This window comes from Entelurus aequoreus, linkage group LG06, assembly GCF_033978785.1.
Source record: "Entelurus aequoreus isolate RoL-2023_Sb linkage group LG06, RoL_Eaeq_v1.1, whole genome shotgun sequence".
In the NCBI taxonomy this organism is placed as follows: domain Eukaryota; kingdom Metazoa; phylum Chordata; class Actinopteri; order Syngnathiformes; family Syngnathidae; genus Entelurus; species Entelurus aequoreus.
Window position 1 is genome coordinate 37,649,173 of NC_084736.1, and position 24,872 is coordinate 37,674,044.

A 24,872-nucleotide genomic window follows, 5' to 3' on the forward strand; every position below is an offset into this window, starting at 1 on the left:
TGTAAACTGTAAGTAGGTTAGATATTAGGGGTGTGGGAAAAAATCGATTCGAATTCGAATCGCGATTCTCACGTTGTGCGATTCAGAATCAATTCTCATTTTTAAAAAATCAATTTTTATTTTTTAAATTATTTATTAAAAATATTTGTTTTTATTTGTTTTAATTTTTATTTTTTTAAATTAATCAATCCAACAAAACAATACACAGCAATACCATAACAATGCAATACAATTCCAAAACCAAACCCGACCCAGCAACACTCAGAACTGCAATAAACAGAGCAATTGAGAGGAGACACAAACACGACACAGAACAAACCAAAAGTAGTAAAACAAAAATGAATATTATCAACAACAGTATCAATATTAGTTACAATTTCAACATAGCAGTGATTAAAAACCCCTCATTGACATTATCATTAGACATTTATAAAAGAAAAAAGAACAATAGTGTCACAGTGGTTTACACTTGCATCGCATCTCATAAGCTTGACAACACACTGTGTCCAATATTTTCACAAAGATAAAATAAGTCATATTTTTGGTTCATTTAATAGTTAAAACAAATGTACATTATTGCAATCAGTTGATAAAACATTGTCCTTTGCAATTATAACAGCTTTTTACAAAAATCTACTACTCTGCTTCCATGTCAGCAGACTGGGGTAGATCCTGCTGAAATCCTATGTATTGAATGAATAGAGAATCCTTTTGAATCTTGGCAAAAATCTTAGCCACACGATTATCAAATGTAATAGGAAAATTAATTCATACTGACCAAACTGGCTTCATGGAAGGTCGACTATCTTCAGACAATACAAAGAAATTGTTTAATGTTATTTACTATGCTAGAAGTCTCCCTTATCCCACAGCAGTACGTACTGTTGATGCGGAGAAGGCATTCGACCGCATAAACTGCTCATTTATGTTTTGCACATTACGTAAATTTGGATTTGGAGATCATTTTATACAATGGATTTGCTTTGTACAAGGCCCATGGCATCAGTCAAAACCAATAATCATATTTTAGAACCTTTTTCATTAAAAAGAGGAGTAAAACAGGGATGTCCTGCATCTGGAATATTATTTGATTTGGTTATTGAACCCTTAGCTGCAAAAATAAGAAGTGAAAATAATATTCATGGTATAAAAATTGGCTCTCCGTATAATAAGCTATCAATGTGTTGTGACGACATAATTCTCTACCTGTCACATGTTAACTCCTCTCTTCACTATATCAATGTCATCACTGAATATGGCTGTTTATCAGGGTATAAAGTCAATTGGGACAATTGTGACATATTACCACTTAATAAACACTGCAAGAAATCACAAGTTCAGAACTCCAAAATTAAATGGAAAGAGACAGAAATCATATATCTAGGACTACACATTACACCAAACCTTTATACAAGCAGAGATCTAAATCTTAAACATTTAAAAAATAAGATGGAATCCAAAATGGAACGCTGGTCACGTCTCCAAATATCACTTTGGGGTCGGGTGAACATAGTAAAAATGAGTATACTGCCAGCAGTTAATTATATACTGAAAATGATGCCTGTCCTAATTAATAAAAGTTGGTTTAAGAAAATACATACAATGATATCACATTTTATATGGTGTGGAAAGAAGGCCAGATGTTCATACTTAAGGTTGTCTTGTACACAAGATAAAGGAGGACTACAATTACCAAACTTCTCACATTATTATATCTCCTTCGGTTGTGAACAAGCAAGCCACTTATTTCATTCTTCTGCAGATAAGGACTGGATCAACATAGAAAAAAATATGTTAATGAATTTGGACATTGATGTGGGGAGTTTATATTAAAAAAATACCTATTGTATTGAGGCAGAGCCCAATAGAAGCCACCTTTAACATTCTAAAACTGTGCCAGAAAATACTAGGAATCACGTCAATGACATCTGTAAATCAACCGCTTTGGTACAATCCTAATATAATAATTAATAAAAATGTGGTTAAATGGACAATTTGGAAAGACAGAGGTATTACTAAACCTCATCATATTATTAATAAAAACTCTTTTAAACCGTTCAATGATTTAGTTGATCAATATAATGTACCCAGAAATAATTTTTTAAATTTTACCTTTTTAAACACGCTGTAAATAAATGCATATCCTCTGAAAGTATGTCTTTAAATAGCTATGAACTGGAAGATGCACTTTTTAATCAAAATACATTTAAGAAATTAATTAAACTATTCTATGGAATAATAAATGAACACCACACTAGAAATGCAAATGATGCATGTGTTCGGAAATGGATGATGGACTTAAACATTTTGGATGAAAGAGACATATCATGGAATGATATATGGAAACATGCCAATAAGCCCTTTAGAAGCATTAAAGATAAACCGACTCAATTTAAGATATTGAATAGAATGTATTTTACATCTTCTCCGCTGTTTAAAATTGGTGTAGTAGATAGCAAGTAATGTATGAAGTGTTGGGCAGCCGAGGCAACTCTTGTTCATTTATTGTGGGAATGTCAGAGAATAAAAGAGTTATGGTTGAAAACAACAAAATAAGCAATCACAGTCCTTAATATAAATATCCCAATGACACTGCAAACTTGTATTCTTGGGGATTTCCATCAATTTAGTAACGTGTCATCAAAGAGTAAAAATGCATTTTTTTCAATATGCATAATAACAAAAAGGGTAATATTAAAAAATGGATAGATGTTGATAGTCTTTTATTGCGGTTTTGAAGGAGGATAGAGATGCTTTTTCTTTTATACCTGTTGGGAGTGCATTCCACATTGATGTGGCATAGAAAGAGAATGAGTTAAGACCTTTGTTAGTTCGGAATCTGGGTTTAACGTGGTTAGTGGAGCTCCCCCTGGTGTTGTGGTTATGGCGGTCATTTACGTTAAGGAAGTAGTTTGAGATGTACTTCGGTATCAGGGAGGTGTAGCGGATTTGATAGACTAGGCTCAGTGCAAGTTGTTTTACTCTGACTGACTGGTACACACAAGCTATGGAGATGATATCAGTAGAAAAAACTGCATTTAGTTTACATAATAATGAGTCATATATTGGAATATGGGATCCATTATTTAAATTTGTTTTAACTATTAAATTAACCAAAATATGACTTATGTCATTGTGGAAAATATTGGACACAATGTGTTGTCAAGTTTATGAGATGCGATGCAAGTGTAAGCCACTGTGACACTATTGTTAATTTTTAATTTTAAATTTTTTTTTATTAATGTTTGTAATGATAATATCAATGAGGGATTTTTAATCTCTGCTATGTTGAAATTGTTACTAATATTGATACTGTTGTTGATAATAAATATTAATTTTTGTCTCACTACTTTTAGGTTGTTCCGTGTCATGTTTGTGTGTCCTCAATTGCTCTGTTTATTGCTATTCTGAATGTTGCTGGGTCGGGTTTGGTTTTGAAATTGTATTGCATTATTATGGCAGTGTTTCCCACACATTCATTTATTTGTGGCGGCCCGGCACGAAATAATTAAGGCCGCCACAAAAAAATATATATATATATATTTTTATTTTTTATTTTTTATTTTTTGTGTCCTGTCAAGCTTCTCAGGCAAATCATATAGTTGATGTAGATGCCCATATCGACTGTTCAGATTTACTTTACAAAAGAGAAGTGTAGGATCAAGATTTTTGGAGCTCTTTGTTCAGTGGATCAGATGTTTGATGAAGCTTTGTGTCTATCTACCACCACTACTGTTTTCTGTTTATTTGTTACTGACTGTGGCAGGACACCTCTGCCTCTGTTTCACTTTATGTTGCTGGTAAATAATATGTTTGTAGTAGTAGGCTAAAGTTAAATTATTTAGTATGCACTAATTAAAGGGGCAGAGCTTTAAGAGACATCTTAGCTTTTATATTTTTATAAGATATATTTTTTGTAGGAACCACAATTAATAAATATATTTCAGTGAATAACTTATTGTTCAAATCTGTATATAAATATGTACATAAAGTGTTGTAATTATATTGTAAAATGGATGGATGGATGGATGGACGTTTAAAACAAAACTGTTATTATTAATTAGTAAGTATACATTTTTTGAGCCTTTTTAGAGAAAATCATATCATTGTAGTAAATTATGCAAAATACTCGATGATGTCATGGTGACCACGCCCATAGCTACGCCCCCACCGCCACAGGTATCTTGGCAGTTTATGGGAAACACTGTATGGTGTCACTGGGGTGAGTTTTTCCTTGCCCGTATGTGGGCTCTGTACCGAGGATGTCGTTGTGGCTTGTGCAGCCCTTTGAGACACTTGTGATTTAGGGCTATATAAATAAACATTGATTGATTGATTGGTTGTGTATTGTTTTCATTAAAAAAAAAAAAAAAATTTAAAAATCGTTTTTGAATCAAGAATCGTGTTGAATTGTAAAAAAAATCAATTTTGAATCGAATCGTGACCCCAAGAATTGATTTTGAATCGAATCGTGGGACACCCAAAGATTCACAGCCCTATTAGATATAATTATTGAATATGATTAAAATCAAGAGTAGGATTACTAATTCAGTGTTAATATTTGAGTGAGCTTCAGGCCTCTTTGTAGTGGAAAAGTTGGGCCCCGAGGTCAAAAAGATTTAAGAACATCTGCACTAAATCCTAATGTCGCTCTCGCGCCGAGTGTTAAAGATTAGATACAAATACAACAAAACAATTACTTGCAATGTCCGCTCTTGGTGGGATGTTTATATCTTTCAGCACAAGACTGCATGAGCTTCACTCCTCAGGTAAAACATGCTGTGATGGAACAAGCTTTCAGCATCTTACTAGGATGTCTTCAAGTTTAAGTTGGATTTTAAAGTTGACCAACTTCTCAGCTTTTGTCCACAACCTTCTGCAACCCTTGGTGAATGATGTAATCACCCGTCTTGGAGAGGATGTTCATTCAGTTGTTTGATTTTCTAGGGGGAAAAGTACAAAAGCCAAAAGCAGTGAAGTTGTCATGTTGCATAAATTGTAAATAAAAAGAGAATACAATGATTTGCAAATCCTTTTCAACTTATAATCAATTGAATAGACTGCAAAGACAAGAAATATCATGTTCACACTGAGAAACTTCATTTTTTTGGCAAATAATCATGAACTTAGAGTTTAATGGCAGCAACACATTGCAAAAAAGTAGTCAGAAGGGCATTTTTACCACTGTGTTACATGGATTTTCCTTTTAACAACACTCAGTAAAGGTTTGGGAACTAAGGAGACACATTTTTGAAGAGGTATTCTTTCCCATTCTTGCTTGATGTACAGCTTACGTTGTTCAACAGTCTCCCTTCTGCTATTTTAGCCTTCATATTGCACCACACATTTTCAATGGGAGACAGGTCTGGACTACAGGCAGGCCAGTCTAGTACCCGCCCTCTTTTACTATGAAGCCACACTGTTGTAACACGTGGCTTGGCATTGTCTTGCTGAAATAATAAGTCCATGATAACAACATATGTTGCTCCAAAACCTGTAAGTACCTTTCAGCATTAATGGTGCCTTCGCAGATGTGTAAGTTACCCATGCCTTGGGCACTAATACACTCCCATATCGTCACAGATGCTGGCTTTTCAACGTTGCGCCTAGAACAATCTGGATGGTTCTTTTCCTCTTTGTTCCGATGTCCACAGTTTCCAAAAACTATTTGAAATGTGGACTTGTCAGACCACAGAAAACTTTTCAACTTTGCATCAGTCCATCTTAGATGAGCTCGGGCCCAGCGAAGCATTTCTGGGTGTTGTTGATAAATGGCTTTGGCTTTGCATTGTAGAGTTTTAACTTGCACTTACAGATGTAGCGACCAACTGTAGTTACTGACAGTGGTTTTCTGAAGTGTTCCTGAGCCCATGTGGTGATATCCTTTACACACTGATGTCACTTTTTGATGCAGTACCGACAGAGATCGAAGGTCACGGGCATTGCCGCTTACGTGCGGTGATTTCTCCATATTCTCTGAACCTTTTGATGATATTATGGAGCGTAGATGGTGAAATCCCTAAATTCCTTTTAATAGCTGGTTGAGAAAGGTTTTTCTTAAACAATTTTCTCAGGCAATTGTTGACAAAGTGGTGACCCTCGCCCCATCCTTGTTTGTGAATGACTGAGCATTTCATGGAAGCTGCTTTAATACCCAATCATGGCACCCACCTGTTCCCGATTAGCCTGTTCACCTGTGGGATGTTCAAAATAAGTGTTTGATTATCATTCCTCAACTTTCTCAGTCTTTTTGCCACTTGTGCCAGCTTTTTTGGAACATGTTACAGGCATCAAATTCCAAATGAGCTAATATTTGCAAAAAATAACAAAGTTTTCCAGTTCTAACAATAAATATCTTGTCTTTGCAGTCTATTCAATTGATGATAAAAGATTAAAAGGATTTGCAAATCATTGTACTCTCTTTTTATTTACCGTTTACACAACGTGACAACTTCACTGCTTTTTGGGTTTGTAGTTAACAGACATGACACAAAATTATAATTATTTCACATGCCAACTTTCTGGCTTTATAAAACACGAAAATAAATCAATATGATAAATTGTGGCAATCAGTAACAGTTTCATTCTTAGATCAAGCAGAGTGCAAAATTATGAAATAATTCAATCGTAGGGAAAAAATTATGGCAATGGCCTGTATATTTTCATTTGTAAAGTGAACACCTGCATCAGATTAAATCTGTTCATTAGTCTGCAGTTAAAAAGGAGAGCTGTTGCAGCAGGTGGATTGACATGAATCATGGCCCCAACGCGACAGTAGCCAATTGAAACAAAATAGAGGTTTATCAAACTTCTTCTAGAAGGTAAATCATCAGGCAATGTTGCCAAAGATGTTGACAGTCAGCTGTGTGTAAAACCTGGACCAACATGGGAAGGTGGTAGAAGGCAAGCATGCTGGTAGACCAAGGAAAATATCACAGCTTCAAGACAGAAAATTTAAAGCAATATGTCTTGAAAACAGAAAATGCACAGCAAAACAAATGAAGAGCAAATGTTTGGAAACTGGAGTCAACTGTAAGAAAAATTACCAAAAGGAAATTGGATTTGAATACAAGAAAGCGAAATAAAAGCCGTCGTTAACATCTAGACAGAAAACAACACCGTTTCAATGGACTAAGGAAAAGCAATGGTGGTCTTTGGATGACTGGATGAAAGTCCTATTCAGTGATGAATGTGAATCTGCAAGGGCAAGGTGAGGATGCTGCAACTTTTGTTTAGTGGCGTTCCAGTGAGATTTCTGAAGACGACTGCCTGAAGAAAATGTGCCCATTTTTAGACTCATTGATGATATGAGTTGACTTTGACATTTTCTTATTCCACCCATGCAAAGGATGTTTGGGGATGATGACTCCCTTTTTCAAGATTAATATGTATCTTGCCACAGAGCAAAAACTTTTCTTGAAGAAAAATACTTAAGGTCAATGTCATGGCCTGCAAATAGTCTCGATCTCGGTGCATAGGAGAAAATGGTGGATGACAAGACTCCAAGCTGCAAAGCTGATCTGACAACAGCAATCAGAGAAAGTTGGATAAAGAGTTCTGTCTGGCACTTGTTAAGTCCATGCAAAAACCAGAGGTGGTGCAACAAAGTACTAGTGTTGTAGTGTTTTTTTGTTTTTCACTATTCCATAATTTTTCTCCTCTGAATTGAGCGATTTCATAATTTTTTTCACTCTGCATGATCTGAAAATAAAACTGTTATGGACTAACACAATCATTTATTTGAGTGTTTCTTAAAGCCAGAAAGTTGAAAGGACTATAGTTGTGTCATGTCTGTCTTCTACAAAATGAAACAACTGAATGAAAATCCTCTGGTCTGATGATTCCACAACGTTTGCCAGGGGCTGGCCTATTGCTGGGTTGCATATGACGTCACGTCCACTTGGCTTGGTTGCGGTGTATGTACATGGAGGGCAAACAACATGGTCCCTAGCGATAAATTAATAACTGAAAATGCCGCTTTGCTGTGCTGTCCCAATTGTTCAAATGGAGAGATAGGAAAGAGCTTTAATAGTCCTGAAAGAAGGGCTTCATAAAAATAATGAAGTCCGGGAAATTATGAAAGGAAAGTTGCTCTCAAACATGTTGCTTTCTGCTTGGACCATGTTTGTTTAAACATTTGACTTTTTGTGATTTAATCAGGTTTATTCTCTACTACATAAGTAGTGTTTGAGAGCAGAACTACACATAAACTGAGGACAAGAGATTGCATTTGTTTGTTTGTGTTCTTTTAAGTTATGGTTGCTATGCCTAAGTATAGCTTCGAAGACCTGTTGTTGTATCTCTCTGTTTGAACAATTGGAACAGCACAGCAAAGCGGCATTTTCAGTTCTTCATTTATCGCTAGGGACCATGTTGTTTGCCCTCCATGTACATACACCGCAACCAAGCCAAGCGGACGTGACATCATATGCAATACCTAATGTCATGTTAAGTTTCAGTAATAAATAGTGTGATTGTTGGATTTTCACACACTGAATCTTAAAATGGCTAAATATTGTTGAAAACCAAACATTGCAATCTAGCTAAACAATTAGACTAAATACGAACTTCACAGCATAAGACCAATTGCAGACACAAATTGTAGATGACAGACAAATATTTGTGCCAGGAAATCAACTGCAAAAACAAAATTGTTTTTCTCATAAGCATCACGACCACAGCAATACGACACTAGTTAATGTCAATCAAATACGTTACTTACGATGCACAAATAAATTCAATATCGTCTTCCACTGATTAATGCTTAACTTGTGGACTCATCTAGATTCAAAGACATAATGTATATCCAATCTTTTCTGCTTTATATCCTTGTGAGTGTCAGTTGTCTCCGATGATGATGAACAGTTTAAATCTTTAGACAATTATTTTTCTAAAGTGTTAAACTCCACTCCATACAATTTTAATATTTTTTTAAATGATAGCTCGTATACTTGCCTTAAAACCTTTCAAAATATGCCCGAGTAGCCTATAGGGACTCCACCTGAGATCCGGAAGTGCTTCTAGGTCAGGGGTCACCAACGCGGTGCCCGCGGGCACCAGGTCGCCCGTAAGGACCAGATGAGTCGCCCGCGGGCCTGTTCTAAAAAAAAAAAAAAAAAAAAATTATTTTTTTATTTTTATTTTTTTAATTAAATCTACATAGAAAAAACACAAGATACACTTTCAATCAGTGCATCAACCCAAACAACCTCCCCCATGCACACTCATCCACACCCACTCACACAAAATGGGTTATTTCTTTCTGCTACCAATATTCTGGTTCCCACAACATAGACAACACATCTGCAAGGGACACAGTCCCTGAAGCACACATGATTGTATAGGCTGCTGGTCCACTAACATTTTCATTAATTACTATTTTTTATGTAATTATTTTTATATTGTTTTACTTTCTTTTTTTTCCAAGAAAATGTTTTTTATTTATTTATCTTATTTTATTTTATTTTTTTAAAAAGGGCCTTATCTTCAACAGACCAGGTTGTCAATGAAATTAGATTTGTTTAAAGGGTTTTTTAAACCAGGCCCAGTCCAGATAATGTCCAAGTCGGACTCAGCAACACACACCTTCATTCATGTACACAGAAAAAAATTAGGGAACACAACAGATTGCATATAATTTATAAACAAAATTACATTTTCAAAATAAGCATTTATGTACAGTCCAGATTATGTCCAGGTCACTCAAATTAGGGAACACAACAACAGATATCATATAATCTATAAACATAATTATACTTTCAAAATAAGCCTTTGAGGACTTCTCCTCTTTTTTTTAATGTTTTTTGGCATCATTATCGTTTTCAACCATGTAACTTTCTAAAATTAGAAAATACTGAATAAATGTTTTAAAGAAAGTAACACTAAGTGAATATCTGTTTTTGGCCTTAAAAATAAACATTTTACCGAGTACTATAATTAAATTGACTAAATCATGATTGTCAATGAACTCTCCTAAAATAACAGAAACCACATTAAGCTTCATAAACACACCAATCCTTAAACACATTTTTTCAACTTCCACCCAAAACAAAGACACAATATGACAATACCAAAACAAATGCAGGGTGGATTCAGGCTCCTGACAACAAAATTGGCAATCATCTGACTCTGTCATATTCCATAATTTTAACATTTTCCCTGTGGGTAAGAAGTTATAAATAATTTTAATTTGAAAATAACAATTTTGCACATCGATAGTGGTTTTATAGATTAGTTTGAATATGGCATCCCATGGCAACGGGCAGTCAAAAAAGTCCTCCCATTTTCCATTTGTGTTGTATGAGGCAGCCTTCAAAGATTTCTTTATTAAATAAAAATTATATATTTTTCTATTTATTTTAGTTCCTTTTTGCCAACTAGAATTTCTTATTAGAGGTTTACAAACTAATAATTTAGTAGTTCCATAATTAATTATTTGTTTCCATCTTTTCCCAATTACTCAAGTTAGTTGATAAAATGAAAAGCTTGAGCAAGCATCACCATACATAGCTCTAAATTCATCATACTTCATAATTTTACCATTCTCATTGATAATATCATTGACAAAAATGATTCCTCTTTCAAACATATTTTTCCAAAAGAAAGGCTTTCCATCTATTACAATATTAGAGTTCATCCATATTAACTGCTGCAAAATATCGTCTCTTTTTTCTGGCACATAAAATTGAAAACACCACTATGAGTGGATTGTTTCCTTTATGAACCCCGCCATGTTTCCCAGCAGACTCTCTGGGAGGGGATCACTTGTAAAAAAGGATACAATTTATTTTGATACAGTACATGTTTTTTGTCCAACAGGACATTTGTGTACCACTCAATGTTTAAATACATCTTTGGAACAATTGATGCTTTTAAAGACAGACACATAGCTTCAAGGTTGAGAAGTTTCAGGCCCCCATATTCATACTCTTTGTACAAAACCTTTCTTTTAATCTTTTCTGGTTTGCCGTTCCAGACAAAATCGAAGACCCTCCGCTCATAAATCTTAAAAAAGTTTTGTGATGGAGCTGGTAATAACAAAAACAAATAAATAAATTGAGGAATAATTAACGAGTTGGCAATAGACATTTTACCATACAAGGTTAGGGATTTCCCTTTCCATAATTGCATAATTTTGTCCAGCTTTCTTAGTCGATTATCATAATTTACTGAGCCTAGATCTTCCAGATTTTCTGGGACAACAACACCAAGTATGTTAACTGGTCCATCTGTCCACAAAACAGGCACTTTGCATTCCATTCGAAAGGACGTTCCCTTTAGATTTCCGATCCTTAACATTTTACATTTATCATAATTAAGCTTAAGGCCAGATTGCTGTGAAAATATGTCCAAAAGATTAAGAAGGTTCCGCAAACAATGAGGAAAAATCTTATCTTTGTGAATCAGCCTTTTCTGACATGAACTTCATCAAGAACAAACACAGAACACGCCTCACTGATGCACATCTGCAAGACTCACTCAGAGTTGCAGTGTCAAGTTACACACCAGAGTACAACACACTAGTTAACAGCATGCAATGCCAGGCTTCCCACTAACTGACAAAGAAACAGATAACAGATTTGGTGTCCAGTTCAAAGTGTGACATGATTTAAAAATTTGAGAGTTTACTTTTGTATTTTACATGAGTTATTATTTGTACAAACATGGTGCAAAGTAATTCATGATTTGTTAAAAAATGTTAGTGGCTAGCTAGTTAAAATGGGATATTGTGATTTCACAAGACTGTCTTAGAAGTGATCATTTGAAAATGTTCAATTTGAAAAATGTGCACTTAGAGAAAATATAAAAATAAAGTGTTGCATATTGATATTTATCTGTTTCTATATATATTTATTGTGAGAAATCATTAAGATGATCAGTGTTTCCACAAAGATAAATATCATTAATTATTAATAATAACAGAGTTAAAGGTAAATTGAGCAAATTGGCTACTTCTGGCAATTTATTTAAGTGTGTATCTAACTGGTAGCCCTTCGCATTAATCAGTACCCAAGAAGTAGCCCTTGGTTTCAAAAAGGTTGGTGACCCCTGTTCTAAGTCATCCCCAGCAGACACAAGACATTGATACAACATTGATTATACATACAAATCTTTTAAAAGCAGACGCTATAGGGTGCTAAAAGCGGGCACAAATAGACTAAAAAACAGTTTTTACCCACGAGCCATAGTAGCATTAAACAGGCCCTGAGTGAGCACAATGTGTCCTCATGTGTCATGTCTTTTATTTTTCAGACTATAATGTGCAATAATTTTGGACTTTGCAATATATCCCAAATGGCCTCTTGATAAGTGCATTAATACTGGACTGTGAAATAGAATAATGTGCAATAACCTGACTATAATGTGCAACAATGTTGGACTGTGCAATATATCCCAAATGGCCTCTAGATAGTGCAATAATACTGGACTGTGAAACAGAATAATGTGCAATAACCTGTCACCTTACACCTCTGTCACTATATATATATATATATATATATATATATATATATATATATATATACATATATATAATTTCAATGGTCAAATCAACGTCACAACCTGACATTGATTAAACGTTGTTAATAAGCATGTTGTATTTGTGTTGTAGAATATTGGATGGGAAATGACCAAATTTCAATGTCAAATCAAAGTCACAACCTGACATTGAATAAACACTGTGAAAAAGCATGTTGTTTCAACGTTGTATTTGTGTTGTAAAATATTGGATGGGAAATTACCAAATTTCAATGTCAAATCAACGTCAAAACCTGACATTGAATAAATGTCGTCAATAAGCATGTTGTATTTGGGTTGTAGAATATTGAATGGGAAATGACCAAAATTCAATGTCAAATCAACGTCACAACCCGACATTGATTAAACGTTGTCAAAAAGCATGTTGTTTCAACATTCTACATGTGTTGTAGAATATTGGTTGGGAAATGACCAAATTTCAAAGGTCAAATCAACGTCACAACCTGACATTGCATAAACACTGTCAAAAAGCATGTTGTTTCAACGTTGTATTTGTGTTGTAGAATATTGGTTGGGAAATGACCAAAATTCAACGGTCAAATCAACATCACAACCCGACATTGATTAAACGTTGTCAAAAAGCATGTTGTTACAACATTGTTCATGTGTTGTAGAATATTGGTTGGGAAATGACCAAATTTCAATGGTCAAATCAACGTCACAAGCTGACATTATAAATGATAAATGGGTTATACTTGTATAGCGCTTTTCTACCTTCAAGGTACTCAAAGCGCTTCGACAGTATTTCCACATTCACCCATTCACACACACATTCACACACTGATGGCGGGAGCTGCCATGCAAGGCGCTAACCAGCACCCATCAGGAGCAAGGGTGAAGTGTCTTGCCCAAGGACACAACGGACGTGACTAGGATGGTAGAAGGTGGGGATTGAACCAACCCTCCGATTGCTGGCACGGCCTCTCTACCAACTTCGCCACGCCACATTGAACAAACACTGTCAAAAAGCATGTTGTTTCAACGTTGTATTTGTGTTGTAGAATGCGAGATAGGCTCCAGCACCCCCCGCGACCACGAAAGGGACAAGTGGTAGAAAAAGGATGGATGGAATATTGGTTGGGAAATGACCAAAATTCAATGTCAAATCATCAGAACCTGACATTGAAGAAACGTTGTCAAAAAGCATGTTGTTTCAACGTTGTATTTGTGTTGAATATTGATTTGGAAATGACCAAAAATTCAATGGTCAAATCAACATCACAACCTGACATTGAACAACGTTGTCAAGAAGCATGTTGTTTCAACGTTGTACATGTGTTGTAGAATATTGGTTGGGAAATGACCAAATTTAATTGGTCAAATGAACGTCACAACCTGACATTGAAGAAACACTGTCAAAAAGCATGTTGTTTCAACGTTAGCTTTGAGTTGTTCCACATCAGGATTTAATTCAACAAGTTCTCAACATTGTTTCAATGTCTTATGGACACAACAATACAGGTGCGAGGCGTGATTTATAATCCACCGCCAACTTTTCCCGACTCGGTGACGATTTAGCAGCAGCATTCAGCAGCTAACTTTCTTTTTATAAATGGTTGATTTATATAGGCTAGTAAGGTAAAGTTTTGTACCTGACAAACTGCCGAAACTTGTGAGGTGCAAAACTTTACCTTACTAGCCTATACAAATCAACCATTTATAAATACACATTAGTAGGCCAAATAAACCTCTTCACCAGCTAACTTTCTTCTAGCAAGTGGGCTGTCAGCAAGGTGCAGTGTCACTACAGTTCCTCTCACAATAACAAGGTGGCCATACCTTTAAATGCAGATCACAGCACGTAAATGGAACAATGACTCAAGGCCTGACTGTGTATTATTCAACCATGGCCACTACATGAACAGCAGTTGTTTCATACTGGCTTTGCTCTGAGCTCAGTATAAGCACCGGGGTCTATTGCATACCAGGACTCCCTTCGCCTTGAATTGCAGTCAGTGCATTGTCTTTTATTTTTGTCTTGCACTCACTCCTTTTCCTCTCCATCTCCACTCAAGCTGTCTCGTTATAGTGGCCTGCAATCAAGGAGCAAACTCCACAGCGGGTGCAACTTTTCTGAAGTTGCACACTATATGCTCCGTGTCAGTAGCTCCTACATTGTCATCCAGAGAGGATTTGACAGCTCTTCAAACCTAATATTCCCTCCACTTCTTTAAGTCTTGCTAAATAAACTTCCTCACCTTCACTTTTTGTCAAGTGGCTAAACATGAGCCGCGGGCTCGAGTGGAAATCACACAGGTTTGCTAGGTGTTTCCAGCTGATTCCACAGCCAACACCGCTCCTGCGAAACAGACACAAAAGCAGCCACCCTTGGCTCTTCCTGGTGCGGAGACGAGATGTTGCGCCGCGGGGGCCCGCGAGTCAGCGAGCAGCCAGCACTTGAAACGCCGAGCGATAATGAAGGCAGCAGTGGCCCAGGTCTGTGTGTTTATTTCTGGGGCTGAGGAAGGGCGCGCAGACCCGCCGGCGCACCAGGCTGAGCCCTGGTGTAGATGGCGGCAGCGTGGTGGAGGATGCTCCGTTTGGAGGGATATTGATTTCCTCTGCGATCTGCGTGTATTTTCGGGAGGCCTGTGTGTTGGGATGGCCTCTGCCCCGTGACTCACTGATGGAGACGGAGCGTCGGCCTGGGGGCCCTCCGAGGAATAGCTAGGCCCCTCCTCTCTGTGGGAAGGGGCAGAGGGTAGAGGGCGCCAGCATGCTTAAGCAAATCTGCCGCTCTTCTTCTCCCTCCTCGCCACATGCTCTCACCTTTGTGGAGCAGCAGCGCCGAGGAGGGAGCTGTGAATATGTAAAACAAAGACAATGTGAATTCCCGTACACTTGTTGTTGTTATGTTTTCCCTCAAACCACAATCAAGCAGAATGCCTTCTCCTAGCCCGTCAGGGCACTTTCACATCGCACAGCTGCGACCTCGCCTCCATTTATTTTTTTTTAGATAGCGATATCAGCTGTCCTTCCGATAGCCAGCAAACTTATGCTAGCTCATCATCCTGCAGCCCTGCATATCTCTTCGCATATCGCTGCTTTAAATTGACTTCATTGACTCTACCCAACCATGTTTGGAGATGTTTACACTGCACACCAAATCTGATTTGTTTCGCCCTCAAGTGACACAGATCAGATTTTTTTATACCAGTCTAACAGGGCTTGAATTTAACCACGGCAACTGCGGCAAAAGCCGCGACCGCCCTCGTCATTTGCCGTAATGCCCTAAAAAATTTACCAACATCTGCACATGCCGTGACCGCCCTTGACTTTTACTTGTTAATGGACGAGGGACGGCGTGGCGAAGTTGGTAGAGTGGCTGTGCCAGCAATCGGAGTGTTGCTGGTTACTGGGGTTCAATTCCCACCTTCTACCTTCCTAGTCACGTCCGTTGTGTCCTTGGGCAAGACACTTCACCCTTTGCCTCTGATGGCTGCTGGTTAGCGCCTTGCATGGCAGCTCCCGCCATCAGTGTGTGAATGTGTGTGTGAATGGGTAAATGTGGAAATACTGTCAAAGCGCTTTGAGTACCTTGAAGGTAGAAAAGCGCTATACAAGTATAACCCATTTATCATTTATTTATGTAACGGTAAACGGTATAATGATAATTTGCGATAAAATTCCAGACGGTTAGCAACCGTCTAATTTTTTTATTACCGAAAACCTGTCATTTATTAATGCATTTTAGGCAACAGGACGTCAGGCGCATGCGCACTAGCGTCGTTTGGCTTGATAATCATGGTGGACAAACTACGCAGACTTTGCTCCGGAGCCAAGCGCTTGGTTTAACCTAATTTTCTCTGGCTTCCCGCTGTGCGTTTAAGAGTGCACTGCTGTATTTAGTTGGAGAGAGCTGTGGACAATATTGGAAACACTTGTCCCCACACTAAAAGTATACAGAAAACTATTTGATGTTGCTTTAATTTTTTCAATACATCGTCCATCAGCTGCTGTGACTGAGCGTTAATGATGTGAGGAAACATGCAGCAGGTGATGTGTCGTGAACGTTGTCACAACATGGTTATAAAGTCTTTAGTTTGTTGACTGGGATGTTCACTCCTCTTTTATTTAACTGTATTAGCGTTCAAATAACATCAGTACTGGCTAAAATGTTTTGTCATTTCATCGAATTGAACGCAGGCTGGCAATATTGTGTATTCGAGGTGAGAAGTGTCACTCCTCTTTATTTTTGTTGACCAAACTGTTGTACTGATAGGAGGCATTGGAGAAGAACAAAGCTTGTTTATTAGACTTCGTCTTCATTTGCCAAACTGTTTTGAGTTTTATATTGAAATCAAAAAGTATGTTTTTTTACCTTGTGTTTTTTTCATGTCACAAAGGTATTACTTTAAAAAACATTTGACACATCATTTTGTTAATGTTTTATTGTGTATAGTTAATTCCTATATGACATATTTCTGCTCAAACTCTTAATGGATCTGTCCCGAAACATCATCTACATGTACATATAAATGTACATAACTTAAATAAATAATAAGTAATAAACAAAATACCTCCCTCTATCAAAATGTAAATATAGAGATAAAAGCATCATGTAATGACAAAAAGTTGTTTGATATTATTAATTAATTTAAAAAAAAAAGAAGTTTTTTGTCTTTTTACGCATTGAAATCAGAAAGGATGCGCATTTCCGGAAGTCCGCTCGTCCCTGGGACGCGGATCTTTTTTTTTTTTAACTGTCCCTGCCTTCTACGGGTCAAAACTCCGGTTTACCCCTTTTTTTTAGGGATTATCGCTTTCGCCTGTGTTTTGTTTTGTTTATATTTGCCGAGTCAAATTTCCGTCCCCGTTTATTGCGTTTTTGTTGGTCGACTTCAAAGTAATGAACTTTTCGGTACAATTTCTTAAATTTTGATTCGCTTAAAGTTTTATCAATCACAAATACTGCATTTGCGGTATTAGGACTCCCGCGTGTTATTGATTTGGTCATGGCAAGCAATAAACCCAAGAAGTGAAGCTTCAATGAAAAGTGTCTTCAGGAGCCACTTTTCAGCAAATGGCTGACTTGTAAAGATGGAAAGATGTTTTGCACGCCATGTAAACGGTCTAATGACAAGAACACCTTTACAACCGGGTGCACTGATTTTCAAAGATCCAGCCTCATCAGGCACCAAGAAACATCATGTTACACCTTTCCTGCTTGTCTGCTCCCAGACCGTGGTCCAGGAGCACGGGGGAGACCGAAACCTTCCCTCCAGGGCCGATATATTGTCGGGGGTAAGACCCTCCACTTTACCAGGCAGTGGGTCCCTACAGTTCCGCTCTTTGATCGGAATGACGATTTGTTACAAGTCTTTATTGATGTTTTCCACAAAGCCAAGCGGACATCCACTATGCTAGTAACACTCCTGAACATGCTTGCGCTCCCTCTCCTAACTTCTTAGAGGCGGCATGGCGTGCTGGGTAGAGCGGCCGTGCCAGATTCCTAAGGGTTGCAGGTTCGCTCCCCGCCTCTTACAATCCAAATCGCTGCCATTGTGTCTTTGAGCAGGACACTTCACCCTTTCCCCCAGTGCCGCTCACACTGGTGAATGAATGATGAATGATGGGTGGTGGTCGGAGGGGCCGTAGGCGCAAACTGGCAGCCACGCTTCCGTCAGTCTACTCCAGGGCAGCTGTGGCTATGAAAGTAGTTTACCACCAGCAGGTGTGAATGAATGAAAAGCGCTATATAAATCTAAACCATTATTATTATTATTATTCTTAAAGTGGAACACACAGCTTATGGCCATCACCAAGCCAGAGATGAAATGCTAGAGTGCCACTCTATTAAATGACATTGAAACTAACTTGCAAAATTCTAAGTTTGTTGGCATTACTTGCCATGAAAGTGTAGATGTGGCGGTTTTTAAAGGACTGATGATCTACATACAGGTGAGAATAATCTATTAAATGCGTCATATGCATATATGCCCTGGCAGACCATTATCATACTTTCATGACCCAAGCAAAAAACTTTTTACATTTTTATACTGAAATAAATACACCTACAACTTCCATCCATCCATTTTGTACCGCTTGTCCCTTTTGGGGTCGCGGGGGGTACTGGAGCCTATCTCAGCTGCATTCGGGCGGAAGGCGGGGTACACCCTGGACAAGTCGCCACCTCATCGCAGGGCCAACACAGATAGACAGACAACATTCACACTCACATTCACACACCAGGGCCAATTTAGTGTTGCCAATCAACCTATCCCCAAGTGCATGTTTTTGGCGGTGGGAGGAAGCCGGAGTACCCGGAGGGAACCCACGCAGTCATGGGGAGAACATGCAAACTCACACCTACAACTTATTAAATACAAATATAGAAAAAACTACCGGCAGCGGCAAAGTTTAGATCCATGAACGAAAGAAGAAAGCGAATGAATGTTTATAACTGAATACACTTACATATGCATAAAAATGAGTTTTCTTTTGTAATATATTTTTAATGAATGAAGTAACGTTTATGACAACCTTTTTCCAAAACACAATATAGAATGTGACATATAACAGGATAATGCATACATTTATCATTTATTTTCAAAACGCTTACAAAAAGTGGGACCCCAGAAATATACTGTGGGACCCCATTTTTATGACTTGATGGGGTCTTTCACTTGGAAAATTCATAAATGTATATATATATATATATATATATATATATATATATATATATATATATATATATATATATATATATATATATATATATATAATATAGACATGCACCTGGGGATAGGTTAATTGGCAACTACTAAATTGGCCCTAGTGTGTGAATGTGAGTGTGAATGTTGTCTGTCTATCTGTGTTGGCCCTGCGATGAGGTGGCGACTTGTCCAGGGTGTACCCCGCCTTCCGCCCGAATGCAGCTGAGATAGGCTCCAGCACCCCCCGCGACCCCAAAAGGGACAAGCGGTAGAAAATGGATGGATATATATATATATATTATGAATATATATATATATATATATATATATATATATATATATATATATATATATATGCATGCTTTGGAGCCCCTGCCTGGAAATAAAATAATGTTTGCTTTGGTGCCCTTCTAACTTTCCTTGGTGTTCTAAAATATGAGCCCTCCTTTAAGGCAACACTCGCCTTGACCTTAAAAAGTTCAAATTCGAGGCCTGGTCTAAAGACTCCAGAGTCCAATTCCGGAAGCAGGGACAACATCCTCCTGCTTGGTGATTTTAATGCCAGGGTTGGAAAAAAACACCTCATATTAAAAGGAGTGATTGGGAAGCATGGTATCGGGAAGGTCAACAGCAATGGCATGAGGCTAGTCAGTCTCTGTGCTGAGCATGAACTGACAATCACTAACACAATATTCCAACAGAAAAATAAAGAAGGCTTCCTGGATGCACCCACGATTCAAGCAATGGCATCTGCTGGATTACGTCATCGTGAGACGCAAGGACACCAAGGACGTGCACATAACCCGTGCAATGCGAGGTGCTGACTGCTGGACTGACCACCGCATGATTATCTCCAAGTTGCGAGCGTCAGTACGTCCCCCTGTTTGTCTCCGAAAAACTGGCAAGAAGCGGTTGGACTGTGCCCGGCTTGAAGCAGACGAGGCCCGGAATAGCCTTCGATCCTCCATTGCAGGGAAGCTGCAGGAAATCGACCCCTTCCTGAGCCCTGAAGGCAGTGTTGATGACAACTGGACCTGCCTTAGCTCAAAGCTCTATGAGGCCGCAGCCGAGTGTATTGGCTACCGCCGTAGGAGGCATCAGGACTGGTTCGACGAAAATTCAGAATCCATCAGAACCATACTGGACACCATGCACAAGGCCCATAACGCAGCCCTGAACATACCTACATCTGTCAGGCTAAAGCAGCACTGGAGAACATCAAGGAAGGAGGTACAGTTTCTCCTGCGAAAACTGAAAAATGACTGGTGGACTGACAAGGCTCAAGAAATTGAACATTTTGCAGTGAAGAACGACATGCACAACTTCTATAATGCTATGAAAACCATCCATGGATCCAGGAACTCCTCTCTCTCACCTGTGAAGTCGGCTGATGGCTCAACCCTCATAAAGGACCAGAAACAAGTTGTGGACAGATGGGTGGAACACTTCCAGAAACTTTTAAACCAACCTGCCACCTCTGATTTGGCAGTGCTGGAAGAGCTGCCCAGCTACCCAACTATTGAAGAACTGGATCTTCCACCAACCTTCTCTGAAGTCTGGGCTGCAATTAGGTCACTGAAGAACAACAAGACCTCTGGCCCGGATAGCATCCCTGCAGAGATCCTTAAACAGGGAGGCTATCTCTGTACCAGAGCAATTTTCCACTACATTGCTGATATATGGAAGCGCGGAGCAGTCCCCCAACAATGGCGGGATGCAAATGTTGTAACCATATATAAAGGGAAGGGTGAGAAGTCTGTCTGTGGCAATAGTAGAGGAATATCCCTCCTGTCTTCTGCCGGCAAGGTTCTTGCCAAAGTGATGCTGTCAAGACTCATACAGAGCATAACAGAACACCTATTGCCTGAGACTCAATGTGGCTTCAGGAAAAATTGCAGCACTGTAGACATGATTTTCACAACACACCAGCTACAAGAGAAGTGTAGGGAGCAACATCAAGATCTATACATGGCGTTTGTGGACCTATCAAAGGCCTTTGATACGATCAACAGAGACTTGCTCTGGGCGGTCCTTCTCAGGGTTGGTTGCCCGCAGAAGTTTGTAAACATCCTGCAAAGCTTCCACGAGGGGTTGATGGCTCAGGTAACAACAGGAAGACAGGAGTCTAGGCCTTTCAAGGTATGCACAGGTGTCAGGCAGGGTTGTGTGATTGCACCTGTACTATTCAACATCTTTCTCATGAGTGTCACCTAGCTACTGCACAAATAAGTTGAGTGAAGCAGTGGTGTGCTGGTGGATTACAGGTTGGATGGAAGCTTATTTAACATCAGAAGGCTGCAGGCGGCTACCAAGGTCAAAAGTGTGAACATTGTGGAATTACAGTATGCTGATGATTGTGCCTTCGTGGCACATACGGTACTTCAGAGGCTCTGCAGGCGACGCTAACAGCTGCTGTGAAGGCCTATAGTAGACTGGCAGTTCAGCTAAATGTGTTGGTTTTCTGACATGGACTTGTTTCTTCAGCATTATCCAAACATTTAAGTCAGGACTTTGGGAAGGCCATTCTAAAACCTTCATTCTGGCCTGATTTAGCGAGCTCAATTTGTGTTTCATCTGACCACAGAACTTTCCTCCAGAAGGTCTTATCTTTGTCCATGTGATGTCAGATGAAACAAAAATTGAGCTGTTTGGCCACAATACCCAGCAATATGTTTAGAGGAGAAAATGTGAGGCCTTTAATCCCAGGAACACCATCCCTACCGTCAAGCATGGTGGTGGTAGTATTATGCTCTGGGCCTGTTTTGCTGCCAACGGAACTGGTGCTTTAAATGGGACAATAATGAAAAAGGAGGATTACCTCCAAATTCTTCAAGACAACCTAAAATCATCAGCCCGGAGGTTAGGTCTTGGGCGCAGTTGGGTGTTCCAACAGGACAATGACCCCAATCACACATCAAAAGTGGTAAAGGAATGGCTAACTCAGGCTAGAATGAAGGTTTTAGAATGGCCTTCCCAAAGTCCTGACTTAAACGTGTGGACAATGCTGAAGAAACAAGTCCATGTCAGAAAACCAACACATTTAGCTGAACTGCACCAATTTTGTCAAGAGGAGTGGTCAAAAATTCAGGCAGAAGCTTGCCAGAAGCTTGTGGATGGCTACCAAAAGCGCCTTATTGCAGTGAAACTTGCCAAGGGACATGTAAGCAAATATTAACATTGCTGTATGTATACTTTTGACCCATCAGATTTGCTCACATTTTCAGTAGACCCATAATAAATTCATAAAAGAAGCAAAGTTCATGAATGTTTTTTGTGACCAACAAGTATGTGCTCCAATCACTCCATCACAAAAAAAATAAGAGTTGTAGAAATGATTGGAAACTCAAGACAGCCATGCCATTGTTCTTTACAAGTGTATGTACACTTTTGACCACGACTGTATATACATGTACAGTATATGTATATGCATATATACTGTATATATAAGCCTCTGTTGTCGTTATATAAACAAACACTAAAGACATTTGACCAAAAACCAATGAAGCATCATCACTGCTATATTACCCAACAATATAACATGATGAGCTTTGTTAATTTTATAAATTTCTCATTTTTAAAAGCTATTTTTAAGTGTCTTAATGGATTAGCCCCTGATGTGATGTGTAAAGAAGTACAAAGATACAGTAGTGAAGGTGTGCAGTCGGTGGGAGCTGCAGAGTGAAAAGGTGGCGGACCACTCTAGGTCAGTCTGCGTTCTCAGTGAAGGTCTCACATCTGTGGAAGTCTTTGCCACTGGAGTTAAAGTCACAGTCGGACATTAAACTTGTCTCTACAAAACTGAAAAAGTGGCTTAAGGAAAATCAGAAGTGTGAGCTCTAGAACTGGGTGTAATATGGATAAATGGGGCCAATTATTTTCAATGTGTTTTTATTTTTGTACTTTTCTTCATCTTTTTGTATGTGTTTTATTATTTTCTCTACTTTTTTTAAAAGCCTAACCAGGGACGAGGGCTGCAAATTAACCTGTGGCTAAAAGTCTTATGTACTTTGACATGGGTTACCTGTGGGTAGTGAAGTGAAGTGAATTATATTTATATAGCGCTTTTCTCTAGTGACTCAAAGCGCTTTACATAGTGAAACCCAATATCTAAGTTACATTTAAACCAGTGTGGGTGGCACTGGGAGCAGGTGGGTAAAGTGTCTTGCCCAAGGACACAACAGCAGTGACTAGGATGGCGGAAGCGGGGATCGAACCTGCAACCCTCAAGTTGCTGGCACGGCCACTCTACCAACCGAGCTATACCGCCCGGTAACATTGTTTCATTGTACTGTCCCTGTCAAATAAATACATACAAATATACTGTATATGTATATATACTGTATATTGTGTATAATTGTGTGGTGCCCAAAGATTCGCAGCACTAGTGTCTTATCGATTTTGCTGCTGCATCAAAAATAATACCTTAAGTTTTGAAACACTGATTTAAATATGAAATGAAATATATAATGAAATTATCACTTGTCAACTTACCAGTCAACTCTTCATCTACAAAAGGTAGCTCATTTCGACAGATGAACTTACAGTCAACTCTTCATCTACAAGAGGTTGCTCATTTCGACAGATCAACTTACCAGTCAACTCTTCATCTACAAGAGGTAGCTCATTTCGACAGATCAACTTCCTTTGTTTTCACTCTATCGAACTGCGCATGCAAGTGACATTGGGGCCACATTGGGGCCTGTGCGCGTTTATACTTGAGTCAGCCAGAGAAAAAAAAAGCGATTTAAAAAAAAAAGAAAAAAAAAGCGATTTGTGTAAACAAGGTCATTTTCAGTCTTCCAGAAGAAACTTTGTGAACTTCTGCCAAGCTTCCTCTGTCATGTAAAGGCCTTGAGATGTTCCTTTACCTCCAATTAACACCCCCACACCACCACACTTCCCTTCCTTTTCGCTGTTAATTCAGGCAACCAGAAGTCAAATGTAACAAAGAAAAAGATAAACTGTTATTGTTTAAAATGTTTGTTTGCGAATAACTTTCATCTTGTATGGCGGCCCACCTTCCCCAGGATTTGAAATCAGTTGGGCTTGGCTTTCATGTGCGTCCCCTGACAGTTGTATTGTATATCAAGCTTGATGAATATTCAGGGCTTTCTCCTCGGGGTTTTTTGCGCAATAAAATCATCACCAAAGTTTATTTGCCAGCCCCCCTTTTTCCTTTTTCTTGAGTGCTGTGTTTGAGATGTACATTGTTGTTGACGTTTAGGCTGCTAAATAGTGAGACATGACTCTGTATTTATAATTTCACCACCTTTTCATGCAGAAATGTTCTGTTCTCTTTGTCATTTTAGGTCAATCAGATGCAGAAGACTGTTATTGACCCTCTTAAAAAGTAAGTCAACAAAGTGTGTTATATGTACATATTTTGTAGGGGTGCACGAAAAAATTAATTCATATCCGAATTGGGATTCCTATTCATCCCGATTCTAAATCGAGTCATGATTTTAAAAAAATCAATTTTTAGTAAAGATAACTTTTTAAAAATTAATTTTTTAGGCCATCTCCATGCAACCAGAAGGAGCTTTTGTTATAATTATTATACCAAATACTACACTGCGAGAATCGGTTTGAATCGAGAATCCATTCTGAATCGAATCGTTACCCCAGGAATCGGGATCGGATCGTTGCGTGAGCAAAATTCACAGCCCTAATATTCTGCCA

General features: G+C 38.4%; 1 protein-coding gene across 4 annotated transcripts in view; it reads left to right on the forward strand.

Annotated features, from left to right (window-relative positions):
* bin3 (bridging integrator 3) overlaps positions 1-24,872 on the forward strand; it is a 455,445-nt gene that overhangs the window by 382,208 nt on the left and 48,365 nt on the right. For 2 of the 4 annotated variants that reach the window (XM_062049500.1, XM_062049502.1), the window contains one exon: positions 24,503-24,543. The exons of the other annotated variants lie outside the window; for them this stretch is intronic. In XM_062049500.1, coding sequence (XP_061905484.1) covers positions 24,503-24,543 — 41 coding nt within the window. The remainder of the gene's footprint in view (positions 1-24,502; positions 24,544-24,872) is intronic. 4 annotated transcript variants of the gene reach the window in all.